At 39.1% G+C, this 16,959-nt stretch overlaps 1 protein-coding gene across 2 annotated transcripts in view; it reads right to left on the reverse strand.

Moving 5' to 3' along the window:
• Positions 1-16,959, reverse strand: part of NAV3 (neuron navigator 3) — a 228,717-nt gene that overhangs the window by 31,886 nt on the left and 179,872 nt on the right. For both annotated transcript variants that reach the window (XM_075274311.1, XM_075274312.1), the window contains exons 22-25: positions 16,522-16,599; positions 14,038-14,121; positions 11,891-12,002; positions 8,373-8,497 (exon numbers count right to left, since the gene is read on the reverse strand). In XM_075274311.1, the coding sequence (XP_075130412.1) occupies positions 8,373-8,497; positions 11,891-12,002; positions 14,038-14,121; positions 16,522-16,599 (399 nt within the window). The remainder of the gene's footprint in view (positions 1-8,372; positions 8,498-11,890; positions 12,003-14,037; positions 14,122-16,521; positions 16,600-16,959) is intronic.

Here is a 16,959-nt window from a genome sequence, read left to right on the forward strand (position 1 = left end):
ATGCATTCTATTAGCGTGAACTGAGTTTGCACAGGGGTTCTAGTGCACCCTCGGCTCTGCTACATCAGATTGCTACATCTGATGTAGCAGTGCCGAGTGTGCATCAGATGTGTAGTTGAGCAAAACTGACTCAGCACTGCTAAGTCTCTGCATTCGCATAGGAATGCATTGGCCAGCCTTCGGCCAATCAGCGCTGGCTCTGCCGGAGGAGGCGGAGTCTAAGGTCGGACCTGAATGGAGACTGGTGTGGAGCGATCTTAGACTCCGCCTCCTCCAGCAGAGCCAGCGCTGATTGGTCGAGTTCCGTACTCTGGCCAATCAGCGCTGGCCAATGCATTCTATTAGCCCGATGAAGTAGAGCTGAATGTGTGTGCTTAGCACACACATTCAGCTCTACTTCATCAGGCTAATAGAATACATTGGCCAATCAGCGCTGGCCAATGCATTCTATTAGCTTGATGAAGCAGAGTGTGCACAAGGGTTCAAGCGCACCCTCGGCTCTGATGTAGCAGAGCTGAGGGTGCACAAGGGTTCAAGTGCACCCTCGGCTCTCCTACATCAGAGCCGAGGGTGCGCTTGAACCCTTGTGCAGCCTCGGCTCTGCTACATCAGAGCCGAGGGTGCGCTTGAACCCTTGTGCACACTCTGCTTCATCAAGCTAATAGAATGCATTGGCCAGCACTGATTGGCCAGAGTACGGAATTCGGCCAATCAGCGCTGGCCAATGCATCCCTATGGGAAAAAGTTTATCTCACAAAAATCACAATTACACACCCGATAGAGCCCCAAAAAGTTATTTTTAATAACATTCCCCCCTAAATAAAGGTTATCCCTAGCTATCCCTGCCTGTACAGCTATCCCTGTCTCATAGTCACAAAGTTCACATTCTCATATGACCCGGATTTGAAATCCACTATTCGTCTAAAATGGAGGTCACCTGATTTCGGCAGCCAATGACTTTTTCCAATTTTTTTCAATGCCCCCAGTGTCGTAGTTCCTGTCCCACCTCCCCTGCGCTGTTATTGGTGCAAAAAAGGCGCCAGGGAAGGTGGGAGGGGAATCGAATTTTGGCGCACTTTACCACGTGGTGTTCGATTCGATTCGAACATGGCGAACACCCTGATATCCGATCGAACATGTGTTCGATAGAACACTGTTCGCTCATCTCTAGTAATTAACACTGTTTGTTATGTTTCTTACCTTTCCCGATCCGCCGATCATTATACTCAGGGGTCTGCAAAGACCCCGAGTATAATGATAGTGTTTGTGGGGCCCGCGGTGTCACTTGCCGATTCCAGCCCAGCCAGGATCGGCAAGTGAATAGGGGCCGTAACAGCCTATTTAAAAAAAAAAAAAACGCTGTGGTAGTGGCTGTCACCGGCCCCCTAATGGCCCGGGCCCTGTGGCAGCCGCCTCCGCTGCCTCTATGGTAGTTACGCCCCTGATAGGACTTCAACATTTTAAACCACAGATCCCTTTAAGAGTGAGCAAAACTAAATTAAGGGAATATTCCCACTACCATTATGAACGTCCATTACCATCATAGGATGAGAGCAATTGGCATTAACAACAATAGAGTGACAGATACATCTGCAATTTTTTCACATTACAGTGAAGGCAGACAAACGCCAGATGGGGGGGAACTGTCTCTATCTATACTGCTATTAATGTCCGTTTCTCTTATCCTATTATGGATGCTAGCAACAGACATTAATAATGGTAGTGTGAACCTATACATAATCTAATGTGTGCATAATCTTAATGGCATAAAATCTTTTGGTTATACAGTCCTATGAAAAAGTTTGGGCACCCCTATTAATCTTAATCATTTTTAGTTCTAAATATTTTGGTATTTGCAACAGCCATTTCAGTTTGATATATCTAATAACTGATGGACACAGTAATATTTCAGGATTGAAATGAGGTTTATTGTACTAACAGAAAATGCGCAATATGCATTAAACCAAAATTTGACCGGTGCAAAAGTATGGGCACCTCAACAGAAAAGTGACATTAATATTTAGTACATCCTCCTTTTGCAAAGATAACAGCCTCTAGTCGCTTCCTGTAGCTTTTAATCAGTTCCTGGATCCTGGATAAAGGTATTTTGGACAAACAATTCAAGTTCAGTTAAGTTAGATGGTGGCCGAGCATGGACAGCCCGCTTCAAATTATCCCACAGATGTTCAATGATATTCAGGTCTGGGGACTGGGATGGCCATTCCAGAACATTGTAATTGTTCCTCTGCATGAATGCCTGAGGATTTGGAGCGGTGTTTTGGATCATTGTCTTGCTGAAATATCCATCCCCGGCGTAACTTCAACTTCGTCACTGATTCTTGAACATTATTCTCAAGAATCTGCTGATACTGAGTGGAATCCATGTGACCCTCAACTTTAACAAGATTCCCGATGCCGGCATTGGCCACACAGCCCCAAAGCATGATGGAACCTCCACCAAATTTTACAGTGGGTAGCATGTGTTTTTCTTGGAATGCTGTTTCTTTTTGGACGCCATGCATAACGCCTTTTTTTTATAACCAAACAACTCAATTTTTGTTTCCAAAATGAAGCTGCCTTGTCCAAATGTGCTTTTTCATAACTCAGGCAACTCTATTTGTGGCGTACGTGCAGAAACGGCTTCTTTCTCATCACTCTCCCATACAGCTTCTATTTGTGCAAAGTGCGCTGTATAGTTGACCGATGCACAGTGACACCATCTGCAGCAAGATGATGCTGCAGCTCTTTGGAGGTGGTCTGTGGATTGTCCTTGACTGTTCTCACCATTCTTCTTCTCTGCCTTTCTGATATTTTTCTTGGCCTGCCACTTCTGGGCTTAACAAGAACTGTCCCTGTGGTCTTCCATTTCCTTACTATGTTCCTCACAGTGGAAACTGACAGGTTAAATCTCTGAGACAGCTTTTTGTATCCTTCCCCTGAACAACTATGTTGAACAATCTTTGTTTTCAGATCATTTGAGAGTTATTTTGAGTAGCCCATGATGCCACTCTTCAGAGGAGATTCAAATAGTAGAACAACTTGCAATTGGCCACCTTAAATACCTTTTTTCATGATTGGATACACCTGGCTATGAAGTTCAAAGCTCACTGAGGTTACAAAACCAATTTTGTGCTTCAGTAAGTCAGTAAAAAGTAGTTAGGAGTATTCAAATCAATAAAATGATAAGGGTGCCCATACTTTTGCACCGGTCAAATTTTGGTTTAATGCATATTGCGCATTTTCTGTTAGTACAATAAACCTCATTTCAATCCTGAAATATTACTGTGTCCATCAGTTATTAGATATATCAAACTGAAATGGCTGTTGCAAACACCAAAATATTTAGAACTAAAAATGATTAAGATTAATAGGGGTGCCCAAACTTTTTCATAGGACTGTATATACTTTCTCAAAGGGAGTCTGTCAGGAACATTTAATGTAAACCATACACATAGAGGGTGCAAACTTAGACTAGACAGTCTTAGCAATGTCTTCAGATATGGCATGTTACATACCAATGAAAAGTGGCAATGTGCAGAATTCAGCACACTTGCAGTTTTGCAGGTACCTTTCCCTGATTCCAGAGATATCAATGCTGTTTCAGGTACCGATATCACTGCACTGTAAGAGGAACATCCCCCTTCACAGCACATGTCTATTGAAGTGTATCATCAGGGGGATGTTCCTCACTGCCCAGTGTTATTTGCATAGGGATAAAATGAGGACTTTTACAAGAATGGAGCAGTGGTCATAAATATAAAATCCACCATTGTAAACTGTGCTGACACCCCTACAAGGTACTGTGATTAGTTTATATCTCAATTTTGTGCTGACAGACTCCCTTTAACTAAAACTATAGTGTTGGTGGTATAGTTTCAAACATAGTATTGCAATAACCTATTTATGTCCTGATGCCCAGTCTATGATACCACTGGAGGACATACAAAAACTAAAAGAACATAAATAATTATCAATTAACAAAAGCATTTAGATACCAGTGTATGATGGTTTTCCTGTACTCCAAACAAAAAAACAGAATTGGTTCACACAATAAATTGTATATTTTCATTGCAAATGGACACACAACTCACCTGAACTGATAACATGAACATAATCCCATATGCCTAAGGCCATTTGTAATGTTAAACTCTAAGTGTAATGTTATTGCCATAGTCTAGATTTCTTTTTAAATGTCAGATATGTACTAAATAAACCAAGACTGCAGAAGAAGAGGAGCAAAACAAAAAGCAACTATAGAGCAAAAAGCAAGATGCAACTAAACATTCGCCAATATATAAAAGCTACTGTATAAATTGTGTACAGTGATAACTTGGATTATACTGTACAATACATACAGTGCATGTCATATCTTGCACTGTTATAGCCCAGATCTGTATTCACAATTCTGCTGGCTGCCATCTGAAGCAATCATCAAGCTTGTCACATAAAAACCCAGAGACATTAGCTGAGCTTCTATAATGTAGATGACAGATTCTTTTCCCCTAAAACCGATCATCATACATTTTCTGATGACTCTTTTTATAATGCAAAATAGTACAGCAAGTACTGTGTAGACATTGCGCCAGCATAGGATGCTATGAGATTTCAGGTCTAAATGCAAAATTGTAAATGCAGGTATGGGATATAAAATCTATGCGATAATTTACAAGGTCACTGTATTTAATGTAGATTTTACATGATAACTGTTCATTGTTGATCGCAGATTTTATTGCGTTATATTTGTATCAGTGTTGCTTGTTAGCAGGATCAGTGACGCAGTACAAATACTATACACAGCGCTTGGATTGCTCTGCTGTTCTTGGAACTCCCATGGAAGTGAATGGAGCATGTTGGGAGTTGTAGTTTCACAGCAGATGGAGAGCCGAAGGTTCCCTACCCCTGATTTAAGGGGATACTCCAGTGGTATGTTTGAAAGCCCATCCTCTTAATAGTAATCCAGGCTAAAAGGAAAAAATGGAGATCCAGCAATCCAATGGTATTCATGGAAAAAGTTAAAACATAACTTTTATTTTTCCATAGAAAAAATTAATTAAAAAATACACAATGCAGTTCACATCACCCTTGTGGTGGGAGTCTAAAGCTGATGCGTTTTGTAACTTAATGTCCCTTAGTATGATGATGTGAACTGAATTGTGTATTTTTCAATTTATTTTTTTGTATGGAAAAATAAAAAAGTTATGTTTTAACTTTATCCATGAATACTGTTGGATTGCTGGATCCCCAATTTTTCTTTCCTTTTTGCCTGGATTGTTTGCCTGTGATTGGAGGGTAGAGACCCGTGCAGCCATGCTGGTGTTCCTGTATCCTTCCAATATGTATGGCTATATGAGCTGGGTTTTAAACCTCTTAATACTAATAGAAGCCTAGTTTCCTTATGTTGAGTCCACCTTCTTCATGTTACATAATCACAGTGTGACCTCTTTTTTTCTAGCATGGGTTGCTGTGTAAACGGTAGGTCCTTCTCTGCTGATACTATTGAGAGCTACCACATGACCTCAAATTCATCAAAGTCCTACCTCCTGTTATTCTGTCCTAGATCTGTGAAAATACCTCCCTGCTCCTCCTTTGCCTTTAACATATTCTGTTCTTATAGCCCCCATGTCTCATATAATCTGCTCCCTACAGTCCCCTTCACATATAATGTAATTATATAGACCTCTTTCACATCTGTTCCTATAGTTCCCGTCTCTCATATAATTTACCACCTACAGCCCCGTCTCAAACATACTGCCCATAGATCTCTCCTCTGTCAAGTCACTATGCCCCCATTACCTTACTCAATGTTATCTTTTAGGATATTTCACGACTTGAGCAGCCCTCATCCTCACAGTGTATTGTCCTGGTAGGTGCATACTACAAGCTTTGCAGTAATAGCAGATTTAGAATCTACTTTCGTGACTACCTTGCATAGAATGTAACTTACCAGTACACATCACTTTTCAACACAATTCTGGTTTGGCTTGAAAACAAAAATCAACAATAATATATATATATATATATATATATATATATATATATATATATATATATATATATATATATATCCTTAACAGGTTTGTTCGGCTTCGTAAAAAGATTGGGCAGGACTATACAGTCTGTGATAAAATAACAAAACCATCGGTGCTGGAGTTTCTTGTTGCTCACCAGTCCGGTGACACATGGCCACGGCTTCTACTCAATGGCTGCGGCAATAATGTCACATCTATAGCCTGTGACCATTGCGGAAAATGTTTGGCTCCAGCTGTCACATGTTGTAGACTGCTGCCAGTCAGACTGGTGAGGAACCACAAGACCATCACCATGTAACAAATATATTATTTGCCTTTTTTGGCATTTATCACATAGATAAGTCCATTATCAATCCATTGGAGGCTATCCCTGTCAAGTTAATGTTTACTAGTCTGTGTTTGCAGCACCCAAATGTTTATTGAAAAGCTGACCAACCCTTTACAGGCTGTGAAAGCAGTAATATGTATTTGGGCTGGTTTACCTAGTGCATTGCCTGTCTCCATGTGCTCATTTGAACAGCATTTTAAGGATGTCTCCTTCACACTGATGTTATTGTTTCATAAATATAAATATATAGATATATACGGCGCATTCTATAGCAGCAAATGCATGTATTTTTATTCATTTAATTACATGCAATGAATTATTTGCCTAGCGTCCAAAAAAATTTGCAAAATTGCGGCAGCCATGCTAAAGGAGTATTTAACATGCCAGAGCAGTCAAGGTTCTATATTCACCTCACTTGTATTGAAGTTCACCTTGTGAGAAATGGAAATAAATGAAATGGAATGACAGCAGGTTAGTGGGGAACTGCAGTAGATTTGCGGACCGCTCATTTATCACACTGAGTCTAGCTTCTCGATTTGCCTGATTACATTGCATAGTAATATCCCCTCTGGGACACAATGAGCATTTTCCGCCATGGTACAGATATTTCTTCCTCATTTAAGCAGTATTATTTTAGTATATATGAAATGTGTGAATTTTAATTCTGCATTAAAGGGAACCTGTCACTTCTCTCTGTCCTTCCTTAGCGCTTGTTGTAGTGATAGGCATGCTGATTTCAACTGTGTATACGTGGAGTAAGGTGGCACTATTCAAACAAACAGTAGCCTGGATAGGGGTGATAAAAAAACGCTATATGAGGGTGTTGCTCTAAGTAGAAAAGAAAAGTCCAAATAACGTAATAGTAGAAAAAACTTGGCACTCAACCTCTGCGTTAAAAGTCCAAACTTTATTGTAGAAGTCGATATAAAAATACACGGAATAAGGCATACTCAATGAGAGAGAGCAAGAGAGGAGTCTCTCTCTCATCGAGCATGCCTCCTCCCGTGTATTTTTATATGGACTTCTACAATAAAGTTTGGACTTTTAACGCAGAGGGTGAGTGCCGTTTTTTTCTACTATTACATGATTTCAACTGTGTGCCTGTTATCTATGAGCGAGGAAACTGACATACTCATGAACTTTTGACTCGCCTGACCACCTACTGCTGATTGACAGGTTTCTCCCTGTACTGCATAATAGGAAGAAAGCTTTCAACCAGCAGCAGGAGGACAAACTCCTCGCTTATAGCTCTCTGCGTCACCTAACTACAGTATATTCATGGATAACAAACTCACAGTTGATATTAGTGTGCCTGGCACTACTGAATATTGTGCTCAGAGAGGGCAGTATAAGCAGGTGACAGATTCCCTTTAAGTATGAACATAGTCGCATACAATAAAACTTATATCATGTAACTTTTAAGGCAGCGTGTGGCAAATGGAAACAATAATATACAATGCAGATAAACATAACCCTATATACTATGTACTAGAGAGAGATAAGGGATAGAGTACCACAAGGTTGGAATGACTTGTTATGACAAAAACTAGAATAAATAGGTGTGTTTAGTTCATGAGATAAATAGACTATTATTTGTGACCTGAAATTCACATATATAGGGGTTAGTATTTCCAAATAATTATTTTCCATATGTTTGGCTAGCTGTAGGTCATACAAAGGTCCCCCTATCACTCAGCAGGACCTAATGCATACCTGTATATACAAATGTATTTTGAGTTCCATGGCCACCATGTCAATATGACAAGGACAAAGTAACAAAAACTATTTGTTGGACTCCATATGCAGGAGCCCGCAACATACACACACGTAGACAATCAACTGTCCTGAATGAACTAATGTATGCAATGTAGACTAAGGCATTCAATCTACAATACAGACTCAATAAACACAAGCATTAAGAAAATGTTTTTGTTTTCACTTTGTATTCATACATAAGGTTTGCTAAGCACTTATTACTTATAGAAAACATGAACATTTCAACAATAAAAACTTACCCAATTTTTCTTTTTCTTTTTCTTGGAATCAACATCGTTGGCACTACCAATGCTGGAATGACTTGTAGCACTGTTGATGCTGGATACGCTTTCAGAGGAGTGCTGTCTTCTAATCCGCATGTCCGCTTTAAAAAGAATAAAAAAATAAATAAAAAGCCTGTAATTGTTTGTTAAGCTCTTAGCCTTGGTTATACTGTACAGAGTAGTATATAATGTTCCAGACTACAGTGACTGAAGAAATAGGTCCAGGATTGGACTGGCCTAATATTGTACCAGAGGATTCTCTGATGAGTGCAGGTTCTGAGACAATAATACGTCTTTAAAGGGGCTCTATCATTGGGAAAGGTCATTTTTAGCTAAGCACATACTTGCATAGCCTTTAGAAAGTCTATTCCACACATACCTTTTGTATGTAAATTGCCTCAGCAAGGCAATTCGTATTAAATTAGCTGTTCGTGATCTGACAAAACCTAACCAAGGATTAGGGGTGCCATAAAAAATTCAGGAAAGTATTTCTGCAACACCTCTGCTTCACTCCTCAGTCTAATGTCTTCAACATGTGTAGAGGCATAACTTAAAGCTGTCGGGGCCCGAATGTAAGGTATGAAATGGGGGCCCCATGTATCAGATGTTATCTATAAATCTGGTGCCTTCTTATATTGTAGAAAGGTCTTTGGGACCCATTAGTGAATGGTAATTATCTGCATAAAGTAATGGTAGGCCACCTAAAATGTTTTGGCCAGAGAGCCCAATGCCTTTTGCACTAGAACTAGTATATCTCTCTAACCTTGGTTTTTGTTATCAGTGATACTATAGAGCTGTGGTAGTACATCTGTATTACTTTATCGAGATCAGAATATAAAGATTTGTAGGAATTTGTAGTAAATCTTCACAAACAGGAGATACATTACGTACAGACTAAAATTTAGCAACCACCACCAAGTCCACCTGTAATTCAAGCTCTGTGTTTGGACTTTAAAGAGGACCTTTCACCACTTTGCAACCTGTGCAGCTTTCTGCCCCATGTTATAGATGCAGCTGCATAGACTGTAGTGCACTTTGAATTATCTCCCTAGCCCCCCTCGTTTTGGAGCTGTGAGCCCCGTAAATTTTGGCGCCCTGTATGGTAATTAAGGCTTTAGTGTCAGAAGGGCGTTTCTGACGATAAAAAGAAAAGCTACGTCAGTCTGACACTGTCCAATTAGCAGTGGACAGTGTCGGAGCTGCTTCTCCTGCCTAATCTCGTGAGTTCTCGTGAGATCAGGCAAACGTCTCTTCACAGGGCTGCACAGAAGACCCGGAGAAGCGATCCAGGCTGAGCACTGAAGTGGATGAAGGAGAACTTCTCTGACATTACTACAGGTAAATGAAAAAACCCCTAAGCAATGAGCATAACTGCCCTGTACACCCTGTGGTCCTAGGTCTAGCCCCTATACAACGAGCATTAATCCCTATAGCCCCCTAGCAATGAGCATTAACCCCTATAGCCCCCTAGGCAATGAGCATTAACCCCTATAGCCCCCTAGCAATGAGCATTAACCCCTATAGCCCCCTAGGCAATGAGCATTAACCCCTATAGCCCCCTAGGCAATGAGCATTGCCCCCTAGGGGTTAATGCTCATTGCCTAGGGGCTATAGGGGTTAATGCTCATTGCCTAGGGGGCTATAGGGGTTAATGCTCGTTGTATAGGGGCTAGACCTAGGACCACAGGGTGTACAGGGCAGTTATGCTCATTGCTTAGGGGTTTTTTCATTTACCTGTAGTAATGTCAGTGAAGTTCTCCTTCATCCACTTCAGTGCTCAGCCTGGATCGCTTCTCCGGGTCTTCTGTGCAGCCCTGTGAAGAGACGTTTGCCTGATCTCACGAGAACTCACGAGATTAGGCAGGAGAAGCAGCTCCGACACTGTCCACTGCTAATTGGACAGTGTCAGACTGACGTAGCTTTTCTTTTTATCGTCAGAAACGCCCTTCTGACACTAAAGCCTTAATTACCATACAGGGCGCCAAAATTTACGGGGCTCACAGCTCCAAAACGAGGGGGGCTAGGGAGGTAATTCAAAGTGCACTACAGTCTATGCAGCTGCATCTATAACATGGGGCAGAAAGCTGCACAGGTTGCAAAGTGGTGAAAGGTCCTCTTTAAGTTACAAATGAACCTCTTTAACAGGACACATTGTTCTGTACAGCCAGTATTTAATGGTGATATAAATACATGGACATATTTGGAGGGTTACATAAGTTGTGTACAAAAATAGACTGGTATTTCTGCTTAGATTTAAGAAAAAAAAATCACATCTGAATCAGCAAGAGCTTTGCAAAACTCTACAAGTTGCTTAACTAAATTATATAATTCCCAAGAGTCTAATTTGCATTGACTTATTTCAAGAAAGTATATTCAGAGGTAATACTACTTTTAGGGAAACATCTAAACCAAAATTGGTAAAAGAATCAAAACACAAGAAAATGACTAAGGTATTATTATAATGAAAATGTCAGACATGTAAAATAATGTGATTGTATATATAACAGCCATGCCATTAGCTTTCCTGATGTCTAAAGAAAATGTCAGTCTAGGAGATGGCCTGATATTTTGCATCTTCCTACTACTGTCATGCATTCTGACTGGCGTACATATCCATTACAACTCATGTAAAAAAAAATTGTGTGGAGTAGGAACACGGTGGCTCAGTGGTTAGCACTGCAGCCTTGCAGCACTGGGTCCTGGGTTTGAATCCCACCAGGAATAACATCTGCAAGGAGTTTGTATGTTCTCCCTGTGTTTGTGTGGATTTCCTCCCATTCATACTGATAGGAAAAAAACGTACAGTGTGACCCCTGTCATTTTTCACAATCTACATAAAAAAATTAAAAAAAAATAGTTGGGAGCTATAATGAATATATTGGGCAGAAGTGCCCCTGCTCATTCCCGTCCAGCCCATATTCATACAATGTGGTTCAAAAGGAGTGGAAAGCGGGTTTATTAATGAATCTCTTCCAATGAATACTGTCTCTATGCCCCCTTCCCTCATAGATTGTAAGCCCTCGCGGGCAGGGACCTCTACCCCGCTGTGCCAGTCAGTCACTGTTAGTATTATATCTACCTGTATATTTTTTGTATTGTATGTAAACCCCAAATGTAAAGCACCATGGAATTAATGGTGCTATATAAATAAACAATAATAATAAAAAAATAATAATTATAATATATTGCGCATAGAGAAGTATTTTTTTGTTATTTTAATATCTGGAGAAAACTGTAAGTAGCCATTTCTATTAGATTTTACCATAATAACGTACTACAGTATGTCATCACTAATACACATAAAATTCCCATAAATTATCCCACAGACATTACAAACCAACCTAAATGCTATAATAGTATGTGTTTAGAAGACTATAAACATTTATGCTCTTTGGAGAAAATATACATTAAACACTTAACAAAGGAATTGGATGTTGTAAGTCAGTCAGATTTCTTCAATAGCAATAGGCAATGCTGAAATAATAAAAGTCTACCTTTACTATGGTGATCTGAACCATTCAGTGCTCCTTGTATAGCAGCTTGCGCCGCTGCGTTCTGAGCCTTCAGCATCTCTATTGTTTCTCTAAGCTCAATAAGCTCTGATTCCTAGAAGCAAAAAAAAAAAGTACATTTTCAAGACCCACATAGAATAGAACAATGGATATAATCACTACTGGAACCTACAAAAAAACATGGCAGTAGACCAGGATATGGATTGGTGATGGATTATGTGCATACTGTTTACTTGGACTGCTTTCATGATTTTTCATATATGTAACACCTTAAGGCGGAAGACAAACATGGAGATGTTTGTTTTCTTTATACAGATTTTGCGCAGTTATTTGAGTCACAGCCAGGGGTGGTTTAATAAAGAATGGGAATTATAAAGGACGGATTTATACCACTCCTTTCTGCTAAATCCACTGCTGGCTTTGGCTAAAGATTTGTATAAAAAGCAACATACGCGCTCTGTGTCTCCAGCCTTAAACAATATAAAAAAGCAATTCAAGTAAAACGGCACTCATTTATCTGCAGTTTAACCTCCTTTCCATTTTTGGCCTGGCACCACCTTAATTTTTAGATTTCACTTTGTCTTTATTCTGCTTTCATTTCCACAATATCTCAGCACACATAGGGGTCAGATAGAGCCAGTGACATCTCTGCCTGCTGACAGTGTAGCTATCCTTATCTCTATAGTCCCCTAAATAATGTAAGACACCATAAATATATAGACAGGGAGGATGTACTGTCATGTTATCCATTATTTGTCATACAAGTCTGTGTAATCATCTTTAGTTAACTAATGCTGTGTGTGTGTCAACCTAATGGTCCCATGAAAAAGGTTTGATAGACTGTGACAGAGAGGACGAACTATTCCGAATATCTTTCCCTTTACAACTACTGTAAGGCGCAATTCCCATCTGTGTTTAGTACTTCATTCCAGAAGTCCGCTTGGGGACCCCCGAACGGAATCCTATACGTATTAAAAAGCGGTTAGCAGAGAAACCACACGGACCTCAGACTATAATGGGGTCTGTGTAGTTTCCGCATGAAACATCTCTCATATCTCAACATGTATGCTTGAAGTACTTTTCTCTCCGCATGATTTGTGCGGACACTGAGCAGAAGCCACATGGAACCCATTATAGTCTATAGGGTCTGTGTGATTTCTTAGCACACCGCTTTTTAATGCATATAGGTTTCCGTTCAGGGAGCCCAAAGTGGACTCCCCAAACGAAAAGCCGAATGCAGATGTGAACCGGGCCTAACATAGATTGAATTTCACTAATATTATTAACATTGGTGTTCACTTTATAATTGAGGTTCACCTGGTAATAACCCTAAAAACATTACATTGACTTTACATATTTATGAATAGTGAACTCTATCTATAAAAACACTTCATAATATATGATGCCTTCATAATGTGAAAAGGACATGGCCAATTTACATTGCATCTCATATCCTAAGATTAGATTTAATGATCAATTTGATATGGAGACCATATCTGAAAAAAATTAGAACTTATAGATTTAATTAAAGTGTGACTACAAGTATGAACATTCTCTTGTTTATAAGCTCAACAGTAGACGCTGGTTCCTTTCATAATGTATCTACCCACACATAGCCATAGAATAAACGTATTCACTCCCATAAAGTCGGTAAAGTCCATGAATTGGATATATTTCCCAGTACAACTGCAGCTCCTTTGAACTGATCTTACGACACCAAATTGATTTATGATTCTGTGAGCCTCAGAAATATTGCGGCTATACAGTACTGCATTCACAGCATCAGGTGAGTACAGGACAGTAGAGCTGACGCTTACAGGACCATAATATATGATACTATATATTTTATTCACATGTGCCATGGAAATACAATTGACACATTGACACCCAAAAAATGCTGACAATAAGCGTGTCAAAAATGTCATCTATATAAATAGAGGTGCAGGATGGGAGAAGCTTGAGAACACATGGAACTTCCAGGAGAGCCATTTTAGATGTTGCTGAATAATCTATGAAATAAAATCAAAACAGAGGAAAAATTGACCTCAGTATGATGTCTCCTATAATCTTAAACATTTCATCACTTCCTAAGCTGTAATGTGCAGATGTCTTTAGGCTTTTTAGGTCACCTTTTGTTCAGCTGTCATTGTAAGGCTTTGGAGTCGGCCAGTCATATTTCCTAAGCTCTTCTCAAAAGCCGCCACTAAATGAGACTGGAAATGAAGCAAAAAAGAAAATCATCAAAATTGTATCAACTGCTCACACTAAAGGCACATAAATCAGCTTGTACAGATAAGTCACATTTATTTTGCTTCTCCTCCATTTTGGTCAATTTAAAACGCTCGAAAAAATAAAATCCTCGGTGGAAAGATAAGGACTTATCTTTACTGCATTTCACCTGGAAATTGCAAAAAAAAAGAAAAAAAAAACAAAACACCCACAACAACATCATGCTTTACTGCTTACGTCTCTAACTATATAGTTCTTAAATATTCTCCTATATGCTACACAATAATAAAGAAGACTGTGCAGCATTTTTTGTGTTTTTTTTCCGTTATTTTGACAAATTGAGCAGGACAATCAGCATCCCTTTTTATTGCATTTTACCACATAACACTGCATACACTATTGCCTCAAACAGCTCATTTGCACATTGACGAACATAGCAATAACTTGTTAATGGATGCACAGATTATTAAGGGAAAAAACACCAGAGGCATTACTTCAAGCTTGTTGGCCTCAATGCAATATCTATAATAGGGCCCCTACTTACATTGTACAATTTAGTCGTATATTTTATTTGTTAGTGGAACCTTTGGGGTCCAGGGGCCAGTAGCAACTGCTACCTCTGTATCCCCTATAGCTACGCATCTGGAAAACACAGTTTGTCACCAGTACTCAGCATATCAGCCCAGCTTCACAGATGGTTAAATTGGGTGTCAACTGAATCTGACTCCCTTTTAAACATCAATACTGTACTACTTCAGCTACTTTCACACTACCGGTTTATGTCTGTCTATCTAAAAACAACAGGCATGACAAATACTAATGGACAACTTTCCAGTTGTAGCCATCATTGGTGACTTCAATGTGAAGCTAAGAGTGGATGGTATCTTCCATCGACTTTGCATTCCATTTAACTTTAGACAGAAAAAAGTTGCAACACAATAGAAAACTAATGGAAGAGACTTTTTGTTTTTATTTAACATAGCAGTCAATTATGTTGGATTCTTAGCGTTCCTTTGGATCCATTGATCTAGCAACTTTAATGTCTATTGTTCTGATTCTCTGACAGATGATAAAAAGGAATAATGTAAAAATAGTCTTGTACAGCCTAACTATGTGGCTCTGTTAATGTAGCCTTTCGTATATACAAATAAGAGAGGGGGAGGAAGGACATTTTTGAAAATTACGGTATATAAAAATGTCTGTAGAAACACTTATAAAAAGTTTGGCATATAATAAACACTTTTCACATCTTGTTTTAGAATTTACACCACATTCAATAATGACAAAACATGGTGTGGAAAGGACCTTACATTCTTATAGGAAATCTTACTATCTATATTAAACATATCAACCATTGTACGTGTAATATTAATGCTATGAGCTTGGAAACTTGTATTTCTCGGTCATGTAAGAAGCATGATCATGCATATGAAGTTAATATTGCTCTCCCCATTAGCTATACAACAGCACATTCACTTACAGAGTTCTGTTCGAAAAATACTGTTTTTTGTGATGACTGTATTTCCTAGACTGACTGCAACTGTTTTAGGCTGAGGCCCACGTTGCGGAAACTCAACTTTTTTTGTTGCAGATTTTGTTCTTTTTTTGAGCCAAACCAAAGAGTAGAATGAGAAAATGGTAGAAGTAATCCCTATATATTTCACATTAATTTGTAGTCATTCTCAAAAAAGTGCAACAAAAAAAAATTGCATTTTCGCAAAGTGGGGCCTTAGCCTTGCTGTTTTATGCTGTGAGTTCCTGAACTCCCTGAACAAAGCATCATTTGAGTTCAGAACAGTAGATTCATAGTAGGTACTGAGACTATAGTTTCATAAATGCTGTGAATACAGGTCAGAGGAGCCATGGTTGGTACATACTGGGTCATTACTCTGTTAGAAGTTTCTATAGGTAGTATTTCCTATAAAACTTACTCTAAAGACACTATACAGATAATAAGGGAGATTTATCAAGACCGGCATTTTCGACACCAATCTTAATATCCCCTGTGCATGCTTCGGAGTCCAAACTGGCAGAGTATTCACTCACTCATTTAAGCCGCAAAACTGATGTAAATGACAATAAATCTGCTGGGCTTGATGACCCTGCCCGTGCCATGTCCCCTTCTCAAAAAGGTGGGTGACAAGAGTGATTAAAAAAAACAAAAGCATTTGTACAAATGCCATTTACCAAGTTGTAGACCTATGGTTTGAAACTTGTTTTATTCTGGCCTTTGGTGTTGATAAATCTCCCCCCTAAAGCATGTGAAGGATCCCATAATCTTAAAGAGTTGTACCACAATACAATCACATTACCCACTTTCTGCAAAGAATGTGATTCGCACGCAATAAGCAAATGTAGCATGCCTTGTGAAGCATCATACTCACATTGGCAGATAGCTGAGATGTTAAAGTAGCAACTTTTTCTTGTGATGCTATCAGTTCCCTACGTAATTTTTGTATCTGCTAAATAAAAACATTTAAAGAATACATTTTAATACTTCTCATTTTTCATTGCGAAACTTAATAACTAATGAGCAGAATATACTAAATATTATAATGTCAGTGCTGCACCAATGTTTACCTGAACGGAGTAATATTTCCACTGATATAGATAGAAAATAACTATTCTATGGCTCATGGCACAAATGACTATAATAGAACATTGGGTGTAAAGCGTTGTATTGTCACTAAGCTAAATGTATAGGAAAGAAGATTGAAAGGCTTACTAAGTGATATCTTGAACGTTACTAGGACTGGTACCTAAATTTAATAGGGTTTCAGGATATGAAATGCCATTCACAAAATGATTGGAAGATAGGAATC

The sequence above is a fragment of the Leptodactylus fuscus genome, chromosome 5 (genome assembly GCF_031893055.1).
Source record: "Leptodactylus fuscus isolate aLepFus1 chromosome 5, aLepFus1.hap2, whole genome shotgun sequence".
In the NCBI taxonomy this organism is placed as follows: Eukaryota; Metazoa; Chordata; class Amphibia; order Anura; family Leptodactylidae; genus Leptodactylus; species Leptodactylus fuscus.